The sequence below is a fragment of the Ptiloglossa arizonensis genome, chromosome 2 (genome assembly GCF_051014685.1).
Source record: "Ptiloglossa arizonensis isolate GNS036 chromosome 2, iyPtiAriz1_principal, whole genome shotgun sequence".
Lineage (NCBI taxonomy): Eukaryota > Metazoa > Arthropoda > Insecta > Hymenoptera > Colletidae > Ptiloglossa > Ptiloglossa arizonensis.
In genome coordinates, this window is record NC_135049.1 from 14,525,566 (window position 1) to 14,547,728 (window position 22,163).

A 22,163-nucleotide genomic window follows, 5' to 3' on the forward strand; every position below is an offset into this window, starting at 1 on the left:
CAACGAAGTTGGTTGGCAAACAACAAAGAATTAAATTATGATCGTAAGCGATCTACTTTTAACGGTAGCGTAACACCGATAAAACGGTTAAGTAGGTGGGTGGACACGGACAGAGGACATCGGAAAAGTGGAATGTGGTACTACACACGTGTGTGTATGTGCGTGCGTGTGATAAGGTCGAACGACGAAATGAATCATGATCGATGAAAGCGAAAGGTGGACAAAGGAAATGAGCGATCGTAAACTCAACGAGGACGAGTAATCGCGGTGCTCGTTTCCAAACGGAACCAAATCCGCGTCGTATTTTTATCTTGGTTACTCGGTCTCACTGGTTTTCACCCTCGCCCTCCTCTTCTTCGTCGAATTCGCCCTCCTCCTCGGCAGTGGCCTCTTGATACTGCTGATATTCAGAAACCAAATCGTTCATGTTGCTTTCGGCCTCGGTGAATTCCATTTCGTCCATACCCTCTCCAGTGTACCAATGCAGGAAAGCCTTCCGCCTGAACATCGCGGTAAATTGTTCCGAAACTCTCTTGAACAGTTCCTGAAATTATATAAAAGAACACTAGTTTGACGAAGAGGTCCCGAAAATCAAGGTGAGAATTTTTCTCTCGTTGGTTTATTTATTTATCTTTTTATTTAGTTAGTTAGTTAGTTAGTTACTTACTTACTTAATTACTTAGTTATTTATTTGTTTGTGGGGTGAACCCTTTAAGGTGCAAAGGAAAAAGAAAGGATTAATCGAAAGATTGTAATAGGTTGTTTAATAAGTTTTATCGAACGACAAAAGTACTATTCGACTAAGTACTGTTCAATAAATCTTACCGAATGACAAAAGTATTGTTCAATGTAGTACTGTTCAATAAGTCTTATCGAACGACAAAAGTATTGTTCGACTAAGTAGAACTGTTCAATAAGTATTATCGAACGAAAAAAGTACTGTCCGACTAAGTACTGTTCAATGTAGTACTGTTCAATAAGTTTTATCGAACGACAAAAGTACTGTTCAACTAAATACTATTCAATGTAGTACTGTTCAATAAGTTTTATCGAACGACAAACCTTATTGAACAACTTAGTACTATACTGTTCAAAACTTATCGAACAACCTGGTATAACACGGAACAATTGAAAACTTGTATCCAGCAGGAGTGGAAAAGAGAATAATATATTTACAGTATTAATTAACATACTTTAGAACAATGTTCAAGCAATTAATACCATCGTGTAACGTGATACGAGCTTCCTCTAACATAACCAATTTGTAGGTATAAAATTCGATGCTTCTTTTTTCATTTTCAATCGAAAAAGGAATAATTGAACATTTAGAAATGTTAAGACACAATCTATCGCTATTGTTTACCTGAATAGCCGTTGAATTTCCGATAAAAGTCGCCGACATCTTCAATCCGCGAGGTGGAATGTCGCATACGGCGGTTTTAACGTTGCTGGGTATCCATTCGACGAAGTAACTGCTGTTTTTGTTCTGAATATTGAGCATCTGCTCGTCCACCTCCTTCATGGACATCCTCCCTCGAAATACGGCAGCTACGGTCAAGTAACGACCGTGACGAGGATCACAGGCCGCCATCATGTTCTTCGCGTCGAACATTTGCTGGGTGAGTTCCGGGACCGTGAGAGCTCTGTACTGCTGGGAACCTCTGTTCGAATGAAATTATTTATTGAAGGACCACGATACCGGAAGGAAACCAGATGTGCCATAAATTGAAACAATTAACTACGTTTTGAAGTATATACGCGTCAAACGAAACCTTTGTTTCGGTACGTTCGACGTGTACGCTCGTAGTGTAAAATAAAAAATTATCATTTACTATAAAGTTTCGAAATTTTAGTAAACAGTCATGAAAATCTGATTTAGAAGTATATTTCCTCTATATTAACGGTAAAATTGTTCCGTTTACCGACTTTGTTCATTTTTTATCAAAACATTTTTGAAACGGTGTAAAAGTATCGAGTTAAGAATTTTTCTTTCAGTGCGTTGTCTTTCTTACACATTGAGTTGAATATTTTCTATATTTATCTTAGGGATATTATGAAAACAAGTTTGATTATTTTCTTTGATATTTCCTATATAAGTCCTACATAATGGGCGTCTTCGGGTGTGACTTCATCAGAAGGAATGTAATAATACGACGCCTAAAAGTAAATAGCAGATTGTAAAGAAAAAAATTTAATTAGGTTGTTTACTACGGTTATTTACTGTTACAGTTTACTGCTACACTCATCAAATTATTTTTAGTATACATGACTCGATCTTCGTTCCACGAATCAGACTCATGATGTTCATTTTTGGTTCACATATAATTCCACGAGTCAGACTCGTAACGTTCAAGTTTGGCTCACATTGGAGTCCACGAATCTGATTTGTGATATTCACGTTTAATCAAAAATTTTTATCACGAGTCAGGCTTGTGATATTCACATTTGATTCCAAATTTTTAGTACGAGTCAAGCTTGTGATATTCACGTTTGATTCCAAATTTTCATCACGAGTCAGACTTGTGATATTCACATTTGATTCCAAATTTTTAGTACGAGTCAAGCTTGTGATATTCACGTTTGATTCAAATTTTTTATCACGAGCCAGACTTGTGATATTCACATTTGATTCCAAATTTTTAGTACGAGTCAGGCTTGTGATGTTCACATTTGATTCAAAATTTTTATCACGAGTCAGACTTGTGATATTCATATTTGATCCAAAATTTTTATCACGAGCCAGATTTGTGATATTTACGTTTGGTTACAAATTTTTATCACGAGTCAGACTCGTCAAAGTAAGTAGTTAAACACTTGACTGACCTTGAAACGATCGTCGATTAACTTACCTGGACGTTAAGGGAGCGAAACCGGGAATAAAGAAATGCAATCGCGGAAAGGGCACCATGTTTACGGCAAGTTTGCGCAAATCGGCGTTCAATTGGCCGGGGAATCTCAGACAGGTGGTCACGCCGCTGAGAGTCGCGCTCACCAAGTGATTCAAATCGCCATAAGTCGGTGTGGTCAATTTCAACGTGCGAAAACAAATGTCGTAAAGGGCTTCGTTGTCGATGCAGTAAGATTCGTCCGTGTTCTCGACCAGCTGATGCACCGACAGAGTGCAGTTGTATGGTTCGACGACAGTATCCGACACCTGTGCCACGAAACGAAAAATATTAGCAATAATATAAATCAATATTAAATTAGGAAATTTAAAATTGGCAAAAATTAATTTTATATCATTTTAAAATTGATCTAATTGATTAGGTGTCAGAGATGAATGAGTGGATGAAGCGAGTCTGGATTTAAAAGAGTATTTGGACAAGTGTAATTTAAATTAATGTGTATGCAGTGGCTGAAAGTAAAACTCGGACATTTACATTCTCAATATTTATAGAGCGATTAGCAATACGAAGAAACAACTTAAGTAAAAAACAGAGTTACCATCGTTAAGTTTTATTGAAAGTTATGTATAAAAAATAGAAGCAAATTTATTTACATTGAACTATGAAGAAGCAAAGTTTTGAAAATAATGGAAATTAACCGCCTACTAAAACTCGGACGGTAGAAAACTTTTAAATATATACATATATTGTACATTATTTTTAGATATTCTATAAAAATCTATAAAAATTGAAAATGTTAGTGTTCGAGTTTTACTCCGAAGTTTTACTCGAGTTTACCCTATACACATACCACTTTATGTGTATATATTAGTTAGAGCGACTATTAAAATAATAAAAAAAATAAAAAAAAACACAATAATTGTATAAATATGTAAAAATCATAAGAAGTAACATAAAATGTGTTCTCTCGATTGACAAAGACTGATTCTCAAAACGCGTTTTGGTCGAAAACCTAAACAAAAGACTATCATCAGCCTCGACGAGATTGCGATCGCGCTTCTTTTGTGTTCAAAAGTATCAGCGTCATCGAGCTGTAAAACCGAGAGTAACAATATCCACTGTATATTTATTATTGCGTGCCCCACTTTTTACAGGTTTTTCGTTTCTTTGTCTGTATATTCTGTCATTTATTTTGCATATTTTGAATATTTTATCAATTCTGGATTGGTGAATTTGACGATAGAAACGAATAGATATGCAAACTATAAAAGTAATACTAGATAGTTATATTCTGTCATTTATTTTGAATATTTTATCAATTCTGTATTGGTAAATTTAATAACGATAGAAACGAATAGATATATAAACTAATATAAAAGTAATACAAGATAGTTATATTCTGTCATTTATTTTGCATATTTTGAATATTTTATCAATTCTGGATTGGTAAATTTGACAACGATAGAAACGAATATATATTCAAACTATAAAAGTAATACTAGATAGTTTCAGACTTTATCGTGGCCAAAAAAATGGCAAGAAACTAATTCGAATGAAATATACGTCTTTCCAACGTTTCATCTACTGCAATCGATAATGCAAAAACCAGTTTTGAAGTGGTACTGTCGAAAAGACATTGCATCGATACCACAACTTCGATTAGTAGAAAGCCATTTGATTGATTTTCGACAAACATCGAAGAAAAATCAACAAGACAACGTGTAGTTTATTGTTCGAAACGAACTCAAGAAAAGAAAGTCATAAGAAAAACCAGGTATTATAATTCAGACTGCGACCGAAGTCTTTGCATTCCTCATTTCAAAGCGTACCGCGCACGAATTATTAAAAAGATACGCGTGAAGCATAATTGTTTCAATCATAGGTGAAATAAAAGTAAAGCACAAAAAAGTAGACACATTTCGTAAATTTATCAGACCGTTCAAGAACCAAAAACGAACGAATCCTGGAAGAGGTGAAAGTGGATCCGAAAGAGGTTTACCCGTTTCCCGAATCCCGTACGAAAGGAACGAACGCTAATTACCTTCGGCGATGGTACCACGCTGAACGTCATCATAATTCTGTCCGGGTACTCCTCGCGGATCTTGGAGATCAGCAACGTACCCATACCAGCGCCTGTTCCGCCTCCGAGAGAATGAGTTAGCTGGAAACCCTGCAGGCAGTCGCAACTTTCCGCCTCCTTGCGTACAACGTCAAGGACGGAATCGACGAGTTCCGCGCCTTCTGTGTAATGACCTTTGGCCCAGTTGTTCCCGGCGCCGCTTTGTCCAAATACAAAATTGTCCGGGCGAAATATTTGACCGAACGGTCCCGAGCGTACCGCGTCCATGGTGCCGGGTTCGAGGTCGACCAGAATCGCTCTAGGAACGTACTTTCCACCCGAAGCTTCGTTGTAGTAAACGTTTATGCGTTCGAGCTGAAGATCCGAGTCACCGTGATACGTGCCCGTAGGATCGATACCGTGCTCGTCGGATATCACCTCCCAGAACTGTGGAGAACAAACGGTTCACGATGAAACGAAGAAGAAGAAGAAGAAGAAGAAAAAGGAAACGAGGGGTTTCACTAATTGCTTCGAACGGACTACCTTTGCTCCTATTTGATTACCGCATTGGCCGGCTTGGAGATGAGCGATTTCGCGCATTTTCTCAACCTTTTCGTCCTTTTCGCAGCTCGGTGAATGGTAAACACGATCACTTCGCGACTCGATTTAGGACGATTCGTAACGGTAGAGTTGGTTAGCGAATTTTGAGGGTCTGCTCGATACGGGAAGGGTATTTTACGACACGACGCGTTCGTCTCGATCGTACGCACGAAAACGGAAAGGCTCGAGCTCGGCAACACCGATCAACGGATCGTCGTTTGTTCTCCCGGTTGCCTTGGATATTTTGTTTCGCGAACGGTCGATCGAACTCGATCGCTTCTGGACATTTATTTGATTATTTATTTATTTGTTTGTTTTTGTATGTTTGTTTGTTTGTTTATTTATTTCTTTATGTATTTATTTAGTTAGTTATTTATTTAGCTATTTAGTTATTCATTTATGTATTTATGTAGTTATGTATGTATTTATTTACTTATTTATTTATTTATTTAATTAGTTAGTTCGTTAATTACTTAGTTATTTAGTTATTTATCTATTTAGTTATTTAGTTATTTATTGATGTATTTATGTATTTATGTATTTATGTATTTATGTATTTATGTATTTATGTATTTATGTATTTATGTATTTATATATTTACGTATTTATGTATTTATGTATCCATTTATTTATTTATTTAATTAGTTAGTTCGTTAGTTACTTAGTTATTTAGTTACTTAGTTACTTACTTACTTAATTATTTAGTTATTTAGTTATTTAGTTATTTAGTTATTTAGTTATTTAGTTATTTAGTTATTTAGTTATTTAGTTATTTAGTTATTTAGTTATTTAGTTATTTAGTTATTTAGTTATTTAGTTATTTAGTTATTTAGTTACTTAGTTACTTATTTACTTAGTTATTTAGTTATTTAGTTATTTAGTTATTTAGTTATTTAGTTATTTAGTTATTTAGTTATTTAGTTATTTAGTTACTTAGTTACTTACTTACTTAATTATTTAGTTATTTAGTTATTTAGTTATTTAGTTATTTAGTTATTTAGTTATTTAGTTATTTAGTTATTTAGTTATTTAGTTATTTAGTTATTTAGTTATTTAGTTATTTAGTTATTTAGTTATTTAGTTATTTAGTTATTTAGTTATTTAGTTATTTAGTTATTTAGTTACTTAGTTACTTATTTACTTAGTTATTTAGTTATTTAGTTATTTAGTTATTTAGTTATTTAGTTATTTAGTTATTTAGTTATTTAGTTATTTAGTTATTTAGTTATTTAGTTATTTAGTTATTTAGTTATTTAGTTACTTAGTTACTTATTTACTTAGTTATTTAGTTATTTAGTTATTTAGTTATTTAGTTATTTAGTTATTTAGTTATTTAGTTATTTAGTTATTTAGTTATTCATGTTGCAAATTCAAATTATAAGATGCAGTTTATTATAATACATAGCGATGTCAAGTATCGATTAGTACAATGAACTATAAATACAGGAATATAAAATCAAAATACCAGATTGTTCAATAAGTTTTGTCGTTCAATAATACTTATCGAACAGTCTAATACTAGGTTGCTCAATAAGTTTTGTTGTTCGATAAAGCTCATTGAACAGTATAGTACTAAGTTGTTCAATAAGTTTTATCGAACGACAAAACCTTATCGAAGAACTTATTACACAAAGTACTATAACTTAGTATGCACGTCGATAATATCATGTGCCTCTTTTGGCTCTCGGTTTGGAACTGAAAATACCTAAAAGAAAATAAGCAAACCTTGGACCGTGCAACAGATGACTCTTTGGCACCGATGCAATGGCAGTCCGTAAAACTAGCATCAGCCATTGGCTAAAGACGTTTGACACGTCTGATATTATTGTTGCATTCGTTCCAACAATTATTTACTTATTTATTTACGAAGGATGAACCCTTTGGAATACGAATAAAAGATCGTAAGTTACATTGTAGAATACTCTATACGGAATATCTTTATCAAATTTGAAGTAAATCAAATGTATGGTTCCGGCAATTTCGTGTCGGTCAAGTTGAAAAATATACTAAGTTGTTCAATAAATTTCACGTCATTGTAAAAAAATACTACGACACTATGTACTATAAGTCGACAGATCTACATACATGAAACTTGACACGCGTTCATCAAACAGTAGTATCATTTTTAGAAAAATAAAACGACGAATCTAATAGTTTTATTTCTTATCGACAAAACTTATCGAGCAATCTATTATTGTCGAGATGTTTGGCATCCAGACAGATCACGATTAGAGACAGTTACCATTTCTTATCGAACGACAAAACTTATCGTGAAACAAATTTATTTATCGCTGCAACTTCTCCAAATATTTAAATTTCGAAATACCTGTCAGACGCAACGTTCTATACCATTAGAAAACTTTAAGAAAACAAAAAAAAAATTCAATTTTTTCCACTCTGAAAAATTACGAACAACGAAAGCATTCGTGAACATTCGGAAACTCGGAAATATTTCGATTCCAATTTCCTGAAAGAGAAAATTAAAAAAAAAAAGATAATAGGAAGGTGTGAGGAAACGAAAAGAGAATATTGTAGACGAGACGTTTATTTTTGCCCATGGTGAAACAAAGATCGAACGAAATGGCACGAAACACCACCGGTACGGTGTTCTTGGTACACGCAATCGTGTTTCAGAAGCGTTGTATCGCTTCCGCGGTAAGTAACCGGTCTCGTACGTAGAGAAGTGTGAAAAGATCGTATCGAGAGTTTTGTCGATTGTTTCGTGGCGGTTGTGTTCGAACATAACCGGATGTTTCGCGAGGATCGTCCTCGAGCCGCTTATCAGCGTCTACCGGCGATGATCGCCGCTGCTGGTAGTCCCGAATAAGCGACATGGCCGACGTGAGCGAGCGGTGCGGCGTGAGCTACCACGGGACTGGCGATGTACGGTGCAGCGATCGCATGATTGATCGCGTGAGCGTTGTAACTGCTCGCGTAGGTTCCAACCGTCAATGCGGCTGGAATTGGTGCCGCGAACGCCGCTGGAACCGCCGCTGGAATCGCAGCTGGAACCGCCGCTGGTAACAAACCGGCCGAGCAGGCGGCGATCAAACCGGCGAAGAAAACCTGACGGAAACAAAGGGTTCAAGTTCGTGGTTGTTCCAATTGGTCGACGATCGTATGACTTACCAGGAATTGGGCGATGGACATTTTGCTAGTGGACGTCTCGGAAGTGTTTCGAGATGGATCGATGTGAAAACTGTGATACAAGAACGATTAGGTACAGGTCTTTTATAGGTGGTTCGTAACAGGAGAAATATACTCCCACTACGTGGCCAGGGACCAACGCAACAGTGGCTCGTGGCACGATGCGACGGATACGCGGTTCTGCATACCGGATTACTTTTGCTCGTTTTAGGCCACGCCTGCGTTTTACCACTTTCATCGGCAACCGGGTCTACCTTGGTCGAATCTATGCGTCTTCCTTCGTAACTCACTTGTTTCGAGACGTCTATCGACCTCGAATTCATCGTGTATCAAGATTGCCTTGATTATTGCGCGACTATTACCCTTTGCTAGTCTTCTACTCGATGCACGGAGAATCTTGCGGAGTTTGTACGGGTCTAGGATCGCGCAATGATAACGTTTTCAATGTGCAGTTTACCGAGTCGATTGAACCGCCCTGTGGAACGCTTCGAACGAAATAATTTATTAATGCCCCTATATGGGGGGAGATTCTTGTTTAGAATGCGATTTCTTCGGCTTTTCGGGATTGGAGAAAATAGTGTAAGCTATTTTGTGCATGGATTGTGGTACACATATTTATTAACATTAAAACTGTGTAAAATTATTTTCTTAAATATTCTCTAGTTAGGAGTGTATTCTTGTCTAGAATGCGATTTCGAAATTAAAAAAGAAAGTATAAATCATTTTGTGTATAGGTTGTGGTACACATATTTATTAACATTCAAATTGTGTAAAATTATTTTTTTTAATATCCTCTAGTTAGGAGTGTATTCTTGTCTAGAATGCGATTTGGAAATTAAAAAAGAAAGTATAAATCATTTTGTGCATAGGTTGTGGTACATATATTTACTAACGTTTAAACTATAGAAAATTATTTTATGTATTTTATTTATTTATAAAAGTTACACGAACTAAGTTTGGCTAAAAAAAGTATTGTAACGAAAAGTGTCTTGCTGGTGTGCAAGGTTCCGATCATTTTTTCAATCTGAAACAAACAAAGAAAATGGCATCTTATTTTGTATGAACATGACTATGGTGTGAATCATCAGAAATGAAAAATCTTGATAATGAAAGAAATGTCGACACTTTGAAGTTTAAATATAGTTTCTTTTGTTCTCTTGAGCATATAACATGTTAAAAAAATATGAAAGAGTAAACGTTTTTTAAAAATTCTTTATATAATTTGTAAACGTTAAACAACCCTTTGATGAACAAAAGTACAAAAAACAGACAAGTTATACAAAACCACTCTAGGAGAACAATAGTCGTATAAACATTATTTCTAAAAGTAACAAGAGAAGCGAGAAAGTTTAGGAAATAACAAAATTTATTTTCGTTAATGAAAATTCTATTTAGGCTGTTGAACTGACCGTAATCAGTTCTATAAAGTTCAGGACGTATGAATAAGTGATGCTTTACCGAGGTACGCTTTTATATTTAAATATAACTCGAAGAAAATATCCGGAGAGCGGCAGAAACTATTTAAAACTTTACACGCAAAAAATAGATCAAATAATATTCTCCGACATAACATACGAATAGTTATTATAATTTAACTCGTAGAATGGTGAACGTTTTTAAATTTGGACAAAAGACGACGACGATGGAATTATCGCATTAAACTTTTAAATGTTACAGTTGAAATGTTATTATATTGTTGAAAATGCAAATTTAATCGAACAGTTTGAATACCCAGAGGTTTCGCGCGCCGATTAACATATTGACTGTCACGTGAGTTTTTTATATAATACTTAAGGATATTCTCAATATTCGTTCGAATTGTAGCGAGAAGAGTAAAAATATTCAATGTGTATTTATTTATTTATTTATTTATTTACGGAGTAAACCCTTTAGAATACAAAGAAGAAAAGAAGAAAGGATTGTGTATCATCATATAATTATAATAGGTTGTTCGATAAGTTTTATTGAACAGTTGAAACTTAAATCTAGTAAAAGTGGAAAAGAAATCAGTACTTGTTATTTTACACCATTACTGATAACAGTAATTAATAACAGTTGGTAATAGTTGGAGTAACAAGTACACCAACAAATTATCGAATTTTTCTACTTTTACCCTACGATTTGAATAAATGTCGAGAACATATTTAAATATGGAAAACTGGCGCACTAGTTAACTTCTTAATAAAACGTTGTAAATTTAACGTTCTATTAAACAATATCTTATTTCGTTTCTTTTCGAACAGATATCCCACTTTGTTAACACTAGAAATTCAATGGTGAACGTGTTACTATTTGTATCAGACAGGGTAAATTGATTTACGAGTACAATTAGTTGTCTATTTTAAAAATTGTATATGAATCAAGTTTCAAGATAATCGGTTCGACGTTTCAAAAATAGCGCGAAATTGAAATCGACCGGTGATGATTGGGACACCTTGTACCAATACCATTAGCAGTTTATTTTGATAATTGTACACGAATATTGTAGGTAAAGACACGGTTAATAATTGAATAATTTTCAAAAGAAGTTTCTCACAAGTCAAATTGACTCCTTTGGTAATTCTAGTGTTAACATTCTAGTATGCACGATGGGATATTTTTCAACTCACCATGGACAAATTACAATAACTGCATACAAGTCGTACAGTGAGAGTGTTGATACTCCATTTGGTAATTAAATATCCAATCTATATTTTTAGTTTCACTTATTTTGTACCATTTCACGCATTGAACAACCGTGCCTCGAACGGTCGAACGATATCTTTCCCCCATCTTGCTGCTTTTTCGAACAGATACAATCGTATCGGAAGTGCCACGAAACAATTACGAAACGACAACGACGGCAATCGCGTCGTTCGCGTTTTAACGCGAATAAACGATGCGTGTTGGGTGCGGCTCGTTCGTTCATGTTCTAAATACGAAACGCGGGCACACATTTTACGTCGACAACGACGATTGTGACATCGTAAGTTTCGAAGATCGTTCGTCGCGCGTGACCGGAATTATTTCGTAGTGTCGTTCGGCGTCTCGTTTATCAACTTGCTTCTCATTTCAGCGCGTCGACGGGACTTTCGCTCGTACATTTTTACGGTGTCGTTGCAATTAGCGCCGTGATTACTACGTTACGCGAACGAACACGAACTATCGATCGATAGATGCAACAGAGACGCGTTACATTTTATACGGTGCATTTGCATGCAAGTGAATTAACTAAAGACATTATCAAATGTCGAAAAAAATAAATAAATAAGTAAAGACAGATATAGTCGATTGTGGTAGAATAAACGTAAAAACCTGAAACAGATCAAATGTTGTAAAAATAAATAAACAACTAAAGACGAGATATGATCGATTAGGGTAAAATAAACGTAAAATTCAAAACGAGCCAAGTGTCTGAAAAACGAATAAATAAGTAAAGACAGATACAGTCGATTGTGGTAGAATAAACGTAAAAACACGAAATAGATGAAATGTTGTAAAAATAAATAAGTAACTAAAGACGAGATATGGTCGATTACGGTAGAATAAACGTAAAAACTAAAAAAGAGCCGAGTGTTTGAAAAATATCGTCGATATTCCATCGTTAGTCTTCGGTTTTGGATTCGTTTCTTCGAAATGTTCTACGCGTAGTTAACAATTTATATTTCAGGGGAAACGCTCGTTGGCGGTTAAATTCCGCTAGGTGATTCGAATCCTGTTAAATCGAGTCCTCGCAGCTGCGCGAGTGGAAGTCTTCCAAGCCGGAACGATCGAGCGGATTTTGCGACCTTCGTTTACGATCGAGAATTCCTAGTCGCTGTTATCGTTTCGTCGGTCATTAACACTAAACCTATCAAAGGAGTTATTCGACCCGTTTTGGAATCTTTAAAGTTACTCAATTATTAACGAAGCTTTTGCCTATAATATCTGGTGACAATTACTAATAATAGAAAACTAATTACACTCGTAAATTAATTCGTCTCTCCTTCTAGTTTCTAAGACACGTACGAAATCCGGTAGAAACAGAAATGTTCATCGTTTGTAGCTTTGATGTTAAACGACCATTTTAATTAACAGTAGAATCCAGTATGTCGAGGAATTAACCGTTTGCATTTCTTATTTTTTGATTTTCATTAGTTTGTTCGGAAAGTCATTTCGTTTTCCAAAATGGAGAATGTATGATTTAATAAAATGTTTATACGCTCTAAAAAAATCGTGTTTCATTTCCACCAAAAAAAAAACAAAATGACTTTCCAAATAATCTAATATCTACCGACAACTTCTCGATTAATTTACAATATAGATAAGAAAAGTCAATAAGTTTTGTCGTTCGATAAGAAATGGAGCTATTAAGTTCGCCGTTTTATTTTTCTAAAGATGGTACTACTGTTCGACGACCATGTGTGAAGTTATATGCAGATCGGTCGACTTCGAAGTTAAAGTGTCGTAGTATTTTTTTTACAATGAAAAAAAACGACAAAACCGATCGAACAAGCTAGTATCACAACAATACAGATTGCGAGTATACGACAAATATAAATTTCATTTGTATCGAGTAGTTATAAGGTGGTTGTATAATGTCCGGTCTGATTCTGACTTGGTGCAAGAAATGTGACGTCGAGCCACACTCGACGCACGAGCGGCAAGGGTTGAGAAGGAGGGGACGAAGGTTAGAATCGTTGAGAAACAGGAAAAAAAATATCGTTCGCTTCTGTTTAGAGTTGCAATTTATTCGATCGAGCGAAGAACGTGGTTAAAACGATGAGCGAAGAATCGTGTTCAAGGTAATGCGAGCGGTGCAGCGTAGGCGAGATGAGCGTACGACAGGGGTGCAGCGGGCGCGGCAATGGCAAGCGGTGCAGCCGCGTGTCCCGGTATCGCTGCGTGTACAGCCGTGAGCGGTGCAGCAGCGAGCGGCGCGGTGGCCAGCGGTGCAGCGGCCAGCGTTGCAGCGGCGAGCGGTGCAGCGGCGAACGGTGCAGCGGCGAACGGTGCAGCGGCGAGCGGCGCAGCGGCGAGCGGCGCAGCGGCGAACGTGTTGTAGTTCCTAGCGACAACTTGGCTACTCCTGGCGGTCACAATGGGCGCTGGAAGGGCCGCGATCGCCGCTGGGCCTGTGAGCAACGGGGCGGCCGGTATCACTCCGGCGAACGCCACGGCTGCCAACGAGAGGACGATGCACTGAAAATAAAGAAAAATCGCGATCGTGAGAAACACGAAAGAGACGTTCCGTGGACTTTCGCGAACTCCAAGGGAGAAACTTTTCGTAAACTTTTGCTAACTTTGAGAAAGAAACTTTCTATGCAGTTTCGCAAATTCCAAGGAAGAAACTTTTCGTAGACTTTTGCAAACTTTGAGAAAGAAACTTTCTATGCAGTTTCGCAAATTCCAAGGAAGAAACTTTTCGTAGACTTTTGCAAACTTTGAGAAAGAAACTTTCTATGCAGTTTCGCAAATTCCAAGGAAGAAACTTTTCGTAGATTTTTGCAAACTTTAAGAAACAAACTTTCTGTATACTTTCGCACACGCCAAAACAGAGACGTTCCATGGATTTTTACAAACCCCAAGAAAGAAGCTTTCTATGTAGTTTCGCAAAGCCCGAAACAGAGACGTTCCATGGATTCTTTCGAATCCCAAGAGAATAGGTTGTTCAATAAGTTTAATCGTTCGATGAAACTTATTGAACAGTACTATTCAATGTAGTACGGTTCGATAAGTTCAGTCGTTCAATAAAACTTATTGAACAGTACTGTTCAATGTATCACTGTACAATGAATTTAGTAGTTCGATGAAATTTATTGAACAGTACTGTTCAATAAGTTTAGTCGTTCGATCAAATTTATCGAATAATACTGTTCAATGTAGCACTGTTCGATAAGTTTAATCGTTCGATGAAACTTACCGAACAGTATTTATAGGACAGTTATTAGATCTTATTAGAACAGTACTAATAAGTTCTATCGAACGACGAAACTTATCGAGGAACCTAGTACCATACCGTTGGTACTAAAACAAAACTTATCGAACAACGCAGTAGATACTATCGATGAATAATCCCGAAACGCGCAAACAGTCGACGGTCGAAGATCGCACAGTTTCCGGTCGACTTACCGCTAACTTGAACATGTTGAACTTGCGATGTATTCGGTATCTGTGGAACGAGTGCAGAGTCGTAGCGACGAGCACGCTTTATACCGATGTCCACCGCTCTTCGGTCGTCACTTACGAAAAGTCCGGGCCGCAACTTGCGAAAGCCTCGGCCTCCGTAGCAACGTACGCACGAATCGATTTCGTTTCGTCGCGTTCCCATTGAAATGCAACGCGCGTCGCGGCGCGTTTTCGCGCGCTAACTCTACGTGTCCCATTCTCAATCCGCTCGCGTTTACGCGGGTTCGATCGATTTCGGCGACCTTGATCGAAAGAGAGACACAGACCGGATGCTACCACGGGTATGGCGGAATTATGTAAGCAACCGTGTCGCGAGAAATTGTATAACCCCCTCGACTACGTGCCCGTCCGGTTGGAACGCATAACAAGGTTATAACGCCAGCCGGCCGCCCGATTACGCGGATCGTTTCGCTTCCCACACGATCCGATCTACCTGCAAATACCTTTAATCTACTTTTCGCTACCTTTCGCGTCTACTCTACGCCCGTCTTTCTCCGTCCAATCGGGTTATTTTCTAACGGGCGCGTGTAACGCTCGTGAGTAACGAGCATCTCGTCGTACGGTTGATTTTCGAATCGTTACCCCCCTTTTTCCTCTTTTTTTTCTTCTTTTGTTTTCTCGCTCGTTTCTTTCTCTTCTCTTTTTTCGAAATTCGACTCGGATCGATTCTTTTCCCGTTTCTGGTTCGCAGCTACGCTCGTTCGAGTACTCCCCTCCTCCGTCGTTCGCGTCTCTCTTTCTCTTCTTTTCCACAAGGCCGCGCAACTTCAAGGCAAAGCACCCGGTTTTTTCCCAAGTTCAAGTTCGTCGAGTCCGGATCGAAGGAACGGCGTTTGTCCGTCTATGGGTATACCTCGTATTTCTGCCACGGGTGCATTCCACGGTACTCGGTACGTTCGCCCATTCGTTCGAATTCCAATTGGATATCCGAATAATCACCGAGGCGCGCGTTTCTTTCGCGAGTACGTCCGCGCGCCGCGACCGATTCGAAGCGGTTCCTTTTTCTTCCGCTTCGCGTTCGCACCAGCGTCCTGGGAACGAAGCTGATACCTTTGGGACCCAGTGATACCTTTGGGATCACGTTGCTCAGTTACATGGAAATTTTAGTCAAATTATTCGAATGCAATCCTAGCCGCGAAACCGTTCGATTATTTTCTTTCGATGTACTGAGTTGTTCGGAAAGTAATTTCGTTTTACAAAATGGAGAATATATAATTCAATTAAATGTATATACGCTCTAAAAAAATCGTGCTTCATTTTCACTAAAAAAAAAAACGAAATGACTTTCCGAACAACCTAATATTTAAGTAATAGGTTGTTCAATAAGTAATAGGTTGCTCGAAAAGGATTTTGTCAAAAGTGAACAATTTCGTGGTCGGAAAATCGAGGTGTGTAGAGTTGCAGATCGAAGAATTCCATTTTTAAAGATATTTGACATTTTTGTTACAAAGGAAGTGTATTTTCGTAACCTGAACGACTAACATCTCCATAATAATAGATTGCTGAATAAATTTCGTCGTTCCATAAGAAATGGAGCTATATTAGGGTCGTCGTTTAATTTTTCCAAAGATGATACTACTGTTCGATGAACATGTGTGAAATTTCATGCAGATCTGTGGACTCGTTCGTATATTTACAGTTGTTCAAAGTTGAAGTGTCATAGTACTTTTTTTTACGATGGAGAAAGCGACAAAACTTATCGAACAATCTAGTATGTTATTCTTGTGGCAAATCCACGATGGAAGCTACTCGTATGTTCTTTTTAACAATATTAGGAGCAATGGAGAAACGGATCAGCGAGAAATGAACGATTTCTGTAGGAAACGAGGTTTTTTCCAAATGGTGAACCGGAATGCACGAAAAATGAACGATTTCTTTCGAAAACCTTTCTTTTTCCAAGTAGTGATCCAGGGCGTGCGAAAAATGGACCATTTCTCCAAAAAACCTTTCTTTTTCCAAATAGTAGACCATAATATGGGAGAAATAGACGAGAAAACCTTTTTTTTCAAAGTGGTGAACCCAGATGCGGAAAAAAAGGATGATTTCTCTAAAAAACCTTTCTTTTTCCAAATAGTGGACCAGAATATGGGAGAAACGAACAATTTCGCTAAGAAACCTTTTCTTTTTCAAGTAGTGAACCCGAATACGCGAAAAATGGATAAGAAAACCTTTTTCTTCCAAGTGGTGAATCCAGATGCGCGAAGAATGGACGATTTCTCTTGGAAACCTTTCTTTATCCAAGCAATGAACCAGATCGTGCGAAAAATGAACGATTTCTTTCGAAAAACCTTTCTTTTTCCAAGCAACGAACCAGAACGCACGAAAAATGTAAAATTTCTCTGAAAAAAAAAAACCTTTCTGTTCCCAAGCAACGAACCAGAACGCTGAACAAAATGCACGATTTCTGTAGAAAACGTTTTCTTTCCCCTCGAGGAGCGAGCCGCGGCGATGCGCCCCCGGAATACCGTAGGAACGAAGTAGGGCGAAGAACCCGTTCGAGGTAGGTTCCCGGGGTCCAAAAATGGCGATCGTTGCACGCGGAGGGCGATTCGTCGACCTCTCGACGATGGGAATTTTTGCAACCGTGCGGCAAGGACGTCTCGGTGGTCGAGAAAAGTAGAAAACCTGTTCGCACGTTGGAAAAAATCCGTTCCGGGGGCGCGGGGGGGTGTGGGGCGGGCGTGCGAATTGGTAAAGGGAAGGAAAGTCAAGAAAAAAGAAGAAGAAGAAGAAAGACGAAAAAAAAAAAAAATAATAATAATAATAATAAGAAAAGGAAATATTGAAAATACGCGCATTGTTGGGCCACGCCTGATCCGCCGCGCGAGGTGGCAACCTTGAAGAAATCCGCGGTTCGTTCGTAGTTCGCCGATGCCACGGGCGAAACCTTTCTCGTGTGCCGCGAAGGGAGACGTCGATTGGTCGACCGGTTGAAAAAAATCCAACGACCAACAAGAAGGAAGCGAGTATCTCGTTCGCGGGCTCCTCGAAGACCGGCTGTTGCCCTTCGTGGAACGATGAAAACGGGTAAAAAGAACGATCGGCCGTAAAGTGAAGAGGGGGATGCAGAAAGATGAGAATCTTTGTCGCGGTTTCGCCTATATAAACGGCGATTCCTCGCGATTTCGAGTATGATCGTTTCGAGTTGCTCGTAGTAGATCCACGTACGTTCCACGATAGCCGACATGTTCAAGACGGTGAGTGTTGGACGAATATCATAACGCGTTCCACGGCAAACACACGTGAACCGTGTGCGATACAGTGACCAATTGGTGACGACTAATCGAATTTTTTCAACGCAGCTGTTGTTCGCCGGTTTATTGGCGGTCGCGGCCGCTGCCCCTTCCCCGGTACCGGCCCCAATTCCGGCCCCGGCGCCGGCACCGGCCCCGGCACCGGCTCCGAGCGGTTCGGCTCTGATCAGCGGCCCGTTGATCGCTCCGTTGGGACCGACTCTTCTCTCAAACATCGGCACACCGCTCGTCTATACCAATTATCCGGCACCGCTTCCGCTCACCGGCTACGTACCGTCCCTCATCTATAAGAACATCGTTTATTGAAGAACTCCGTATAAGTAAACTCACCGATCGATCGATCGATCGATCGATACGAGACTGTCGATCGATCGAACGACGGGATCGTAACAACAACCAATCAACCCGATCGACTCTCGTTTTCTAATCACGAACAATCATTAATCACATTACCTGTACTTTCTACGACGTATCGTTAATAACCCGATTCTCCATCAATGTTCTGTGTTTGTAGATTCGGTGTGAATAAAACCGCTTAAAGGCATACTGTGTGTTTCGTTCTTCGTGTTCACCTGTCGGTAATCCACCGTGTTAAACACGACGCGATGGAACGATCGTTCGTTTAACAGTATTTCGTTAATGAGAATCCCACCTCCCCCCTCCTCCCTCCCCCGCCCGTCGCGGGATGCCCGGCGTTACGCGATTCGTCGTTACTTTGCAAATACGATTGCGTAAACGCGGATTATTCTATTAATAACGTTGTAAAATACTGTTGAATTCGCAGTACAATTTGCGCGCAAGATGGATACCCGAGTACGGTTTGTAGAGTCGAAGACGATGCGCGAGATCGATGACGAAAATGTTTCTCGACCAGAAAAGTCAGCTTTGATCGACGAGTAGGTTCGTGAAAATTTGGTTTTATTTGGACGATTATATTTTACCCACGCAACGAAAACTCCAGTTTTAGAGCTCGTCTGTCAATCTTTGATCGAAACTTTCAAACTGTCCGCGAATTTCCGCTTTCGAAGCACTTATCGATGTCACGCGAGCATTAAAAGGGGAAAATTTAACCCTTAAAGTGTTTCAAGTTTACTTAACGTCTATATAACGGAAAATAATTTCAAGTTTACTCAACGTCGATATAACGGAAAATGATTTCAGGTATTATTTTTATTTATTTATTTCTTAGCCAACATTTATCGATATACATTCAGGGTAATAGTATAACAAAATTGTTTAAGTTTCATATTCTTTTAATGTATGATGCCTGATTTGCTGGAGCGAGGATCGCAATAAAATATAGTTAACATAGATAACAAACGAAAACAAATTCACTGGAGTGACCTGGAATAATACTTAACGCGTCAATTGTAAATATGTGAATAACAGAAGCGATGCAACGAATAAAACACGATTTTTGCCATCCTGTAAACGACGTTGGATCCAGTAAGTAAAAATACCACGTCGCTTATATGGCGGCTTTGGTTCGTTGAGGATTAACAGAGTATCTTTTTTTTTTTTTTAATTATACTTTAACTTTTTAACTTATTTCACGTTAACTCTGTCGAGAGTTTTTACATTTTTCGTATTGGGTGCTTACTGTTATTCTTTTTATCGATGGTGTGCTTACTATTACTATTACTATGCGATCGTTCTTCGTTTTACGTTTAAAACTTTTAAACGGAGCTACATACCAACTATAGTAAGATTTCGAATAATTCGAAATGTTGGAACGAATGCAACCATGATCTAGGGAGCGTCAATGTTAAGTTTGAACACTAGAACCACCAAAGGGGTCAATTTAACCTGTTTCAACTTCTTTTTAAAATTACTCAATTATTAACTGTGCCTTTGTGTACAATATTCGTGGACAATTATTGAAAGAAACAATTAATGGTACTCGTAAATTAATTTGCCTCTTCCTTATCTAACTTCAAAGATACCAATATGATCTGATACAAATAGAAATACGTTCACCATGGGTAATTCTAGTAAATCGATAGTTCTACTTAAGGACTTGTATTCAAATTAGGTTAAAATTCATATTTCCTTTTTAGTTTTTTCGTTCAGTTCCAAACCAAGAATTACGAAAAGCACACGTCACTCGTTCACGCCAAATTATACTACTGTATATTTCTTTATCCCGATTTTATATTCTCATATGTACAATCACTGTACTACTAAATACTCGAGATCTCTGAATGTTATAATAAACTACATACTATAATCTGAACTTTACAACAGGTAACATTCGAAGATCGTTATATAATACATGCTATAATCTGAACTTTACAACACGAAACAACCCGAAGATCGTCATAGATGCTATAATTTGAACTTTACAACACGAAACATTCAAAGATTGTTATACACGCTATAATCTGAACTTTACAACACGACACATTCGAAGATCGTATACATGCTATAATTTGAACTTTACAACTCGAAACAACCCGAAGATCGCCATACATGCTATAATCTGAACTTTACAACACAAAACATTCGAAGACCTTCGTTTTCGAGAGTCTCGCAAATCCTGTACCCTCGAAGCTACACCAACATTCGTTCCAAAGAATCGTATACTATAGGTATGAGATAAATATCAATACAACTGTGTGTAGATAAAAAGTGTTTAGTACAGAGCGAACGGCATCGAGAAAATGTTTATAGTTTACAATCGAATATCTGTTTCGAAAGTGTGCACGGCTAATTGGGAACGTGTCTGGAATTCTTAAACCAAAGGAGACGAACAATGCAGTCGAAGAAAGGACTTGGTTACACATAGACGAGTTCCAGTCAAAAAATCCACACGGTGTGGATCGTAGAGTGGAAGTTTCATACTCAAATATATTTAACATTATTATTATCATCGTAAAAGAGTTGTATTTAACCCGTCCGAACGCCTAACGTTCCTCCACAGTACCCACCGTTCGTTTTGTCTTCCAAATGAATTTTTGCGCAAACAAACGGAGCGAGGGTGGGGGTAATTCTGCGTCATCGTAGAAACGGTGCACAGCTCGTTGTTGCGCAACAACGGAAAATCTTTTGTCGGTTGATCCTCCTGGTGAATGGCAACGAACAACGAACGCTACCGATACGAAACGGTGACCGATCGTCGATCGGCGGACACTCGAGTCTCGTGGGATCGAATCCGCGGAAGTATCGACGAATTCACGAATACTCGATGGATCCTCCCTCGGATCCTGGAATTCACGGTCGAAAGAATTCCACGACCGGGACTAAAAGCGTATTAAATATCGCTGGTGGCTCGATACTCGAGGGTGACGCGAGCGTTTGCAGCTGTACCGCGCACCGCGAGAGCCTTTGTTTTTACAAACAACAAGTTAATTATGCAACAAGCGACAACAATACCGAATCGTTACGTAAAGGTAAATGCAATGTCCTCGCGGTGGGGTACGTGGCGTAAAGGGATGGGAACGGGATACGATTCGCGTTTCATTATCGTTCCGTTCGATTCGCGTTAATTTCCAATTCGATACGTTGCCGTAGGAATGACGAAATTTTGCTACCGCGGATCCAACGCGGCTCAAGATACGATGAAACGAGCGATCTTGATCCTTAGAACGAACGAGGATACGATACGTATCTAGCGTGATCTTTCCTTTGGGACTTTTAACTTTTAGGGGCGCAGTGGGTCAAAGGGGGGACACCGACCCGCAGAGTGAAAGAAATTGAATTTTTTTTCTTTTATTTTCTTAAAGTATGGTGCGTGTGGAATGTTGCGTCAGAAAGATATCTCGAAATTGAAACGTTCAGCGATGTTGCAGCGATTGATAAACTTGTTTCGCGTTTCTCCCAAAACTGTATTTTTCCATCTGGCAATCTGGTCCGATTTACTTGAAATTTTATAGAGATATTCTTGTATAGAGTAGTTTACAATGTAGCGTACGATTTTTTTTAATACGTTAATTATTTCATTTTTTATAAACGCTTAAAGAGGTTTTTTTGAACGAAAACGATTGTTTTTCTTCAAACTTCGACCATTTTTACAATTATTTAAATTTTCGAAAAATTTTACGTTACATTTTAGATAATACTCTCAAGTTTACGAATTAACAATATTTTTTTATTTTAAACCTTCCAGTTCTT

General features: G+C 38.2%; 4 protein-coding genes across 4 annotated transcripts; 1 reads left to right on the plus strand and 3 right to left on the minus strand.

Moving 5' to 3' along the window:
• Nucleotides 1-325: 325 nt before the first annotated feature.
• On the minus strand, nucleotides 326-5,505 carry LOC143143823 (tubulin beta-4B chain). Its single transcript, XM_076305545.1, has 5 exons — nucleotides 5,449-5,505; nucleotides 4,888-5,352; nucleotides 2,850-3,154; nucleotides 1,364-1,661; nucleotides 326-544 (listed from the first exon to the last, which is right to left on the minus strand). The coding sequence occupies exons 1-5, from the start codon at nucleotides 5,503-5,505 to the stop codon at nucleotides 326-328; spliced, it is 1,344 nt and encodes a 447-aa protein (XP_076161660.1).
• Nucleotides 5,506-8,047: 2,542 nt separating this feature from the next.
• On the minus strand, nucleotides 8,048-8,759 carry LOC143143518 (uncharacterized). Its single transcript, XM_076304822.1, has 2 exons — nucleotides 8,635-8,759; nucleotides 8,048-8,571 (listed from the first exon to the last, which is right to left on the minus strand). Exons 1-2 carry the CDS (start codon nucleotides 8,653-8,655, stop codon nucleotides 8,287-8,289), a joined length of 306 nt encoding a protein of 101 aa, XP_076160937.1. The 5' UTR covers nucleotides 8,656-8,759; the 3' UTR covers nucleotides 8,048-8,286.
• A 4,651-nt stretch (nucleotides 8,760-13,410) lies between these two features.
• LOC143154824 (uncharacterized) lies at nucleotides 13,411-14,880 on the minus strand. Its single transcript, XM_076326813.1, has 2 exons — nucleotides 14,743-14,880; nucleotides 13,411-13,812 (listed from the first exon to the last, which is right to left on the minus strand). Exons 1-2 carry the CDS (start codon nucleotides 14,755-14,757, stop codon nucleotides 13,411-13,413), a joined length of 417 nt encoding a protein of 138 aa, XP_076182928.1. The 5' UTR covers nucleotides 14,758-14,880.
• Nucleotides 14,881-17,575: 2,695 nt separating this feature from the next.
• Nucleotides 17,576-18,569, plus strand: LOC143143390 (uncharacterized). The gene is made up of 2 exons (XM_076304555.1): nucleotides 17,576-17,996; nucleotides 18,102-18,569. Exons 1-2 carry the CDS (start codon nucleotides 17,985-17,987, stop codon nucleotides 18,357-18,359), a joined length of 270 nt encoding a protein of 89 aa, XP_076160670.1. The 5' UTR covers nucleotides 17,576-17,984; the 3' UTR covers nucleotides 18,360-18,569.
• The last annotated feature ends 3,594 nt before the right edge of the window (nucleotides 18,570-22,163 follow it).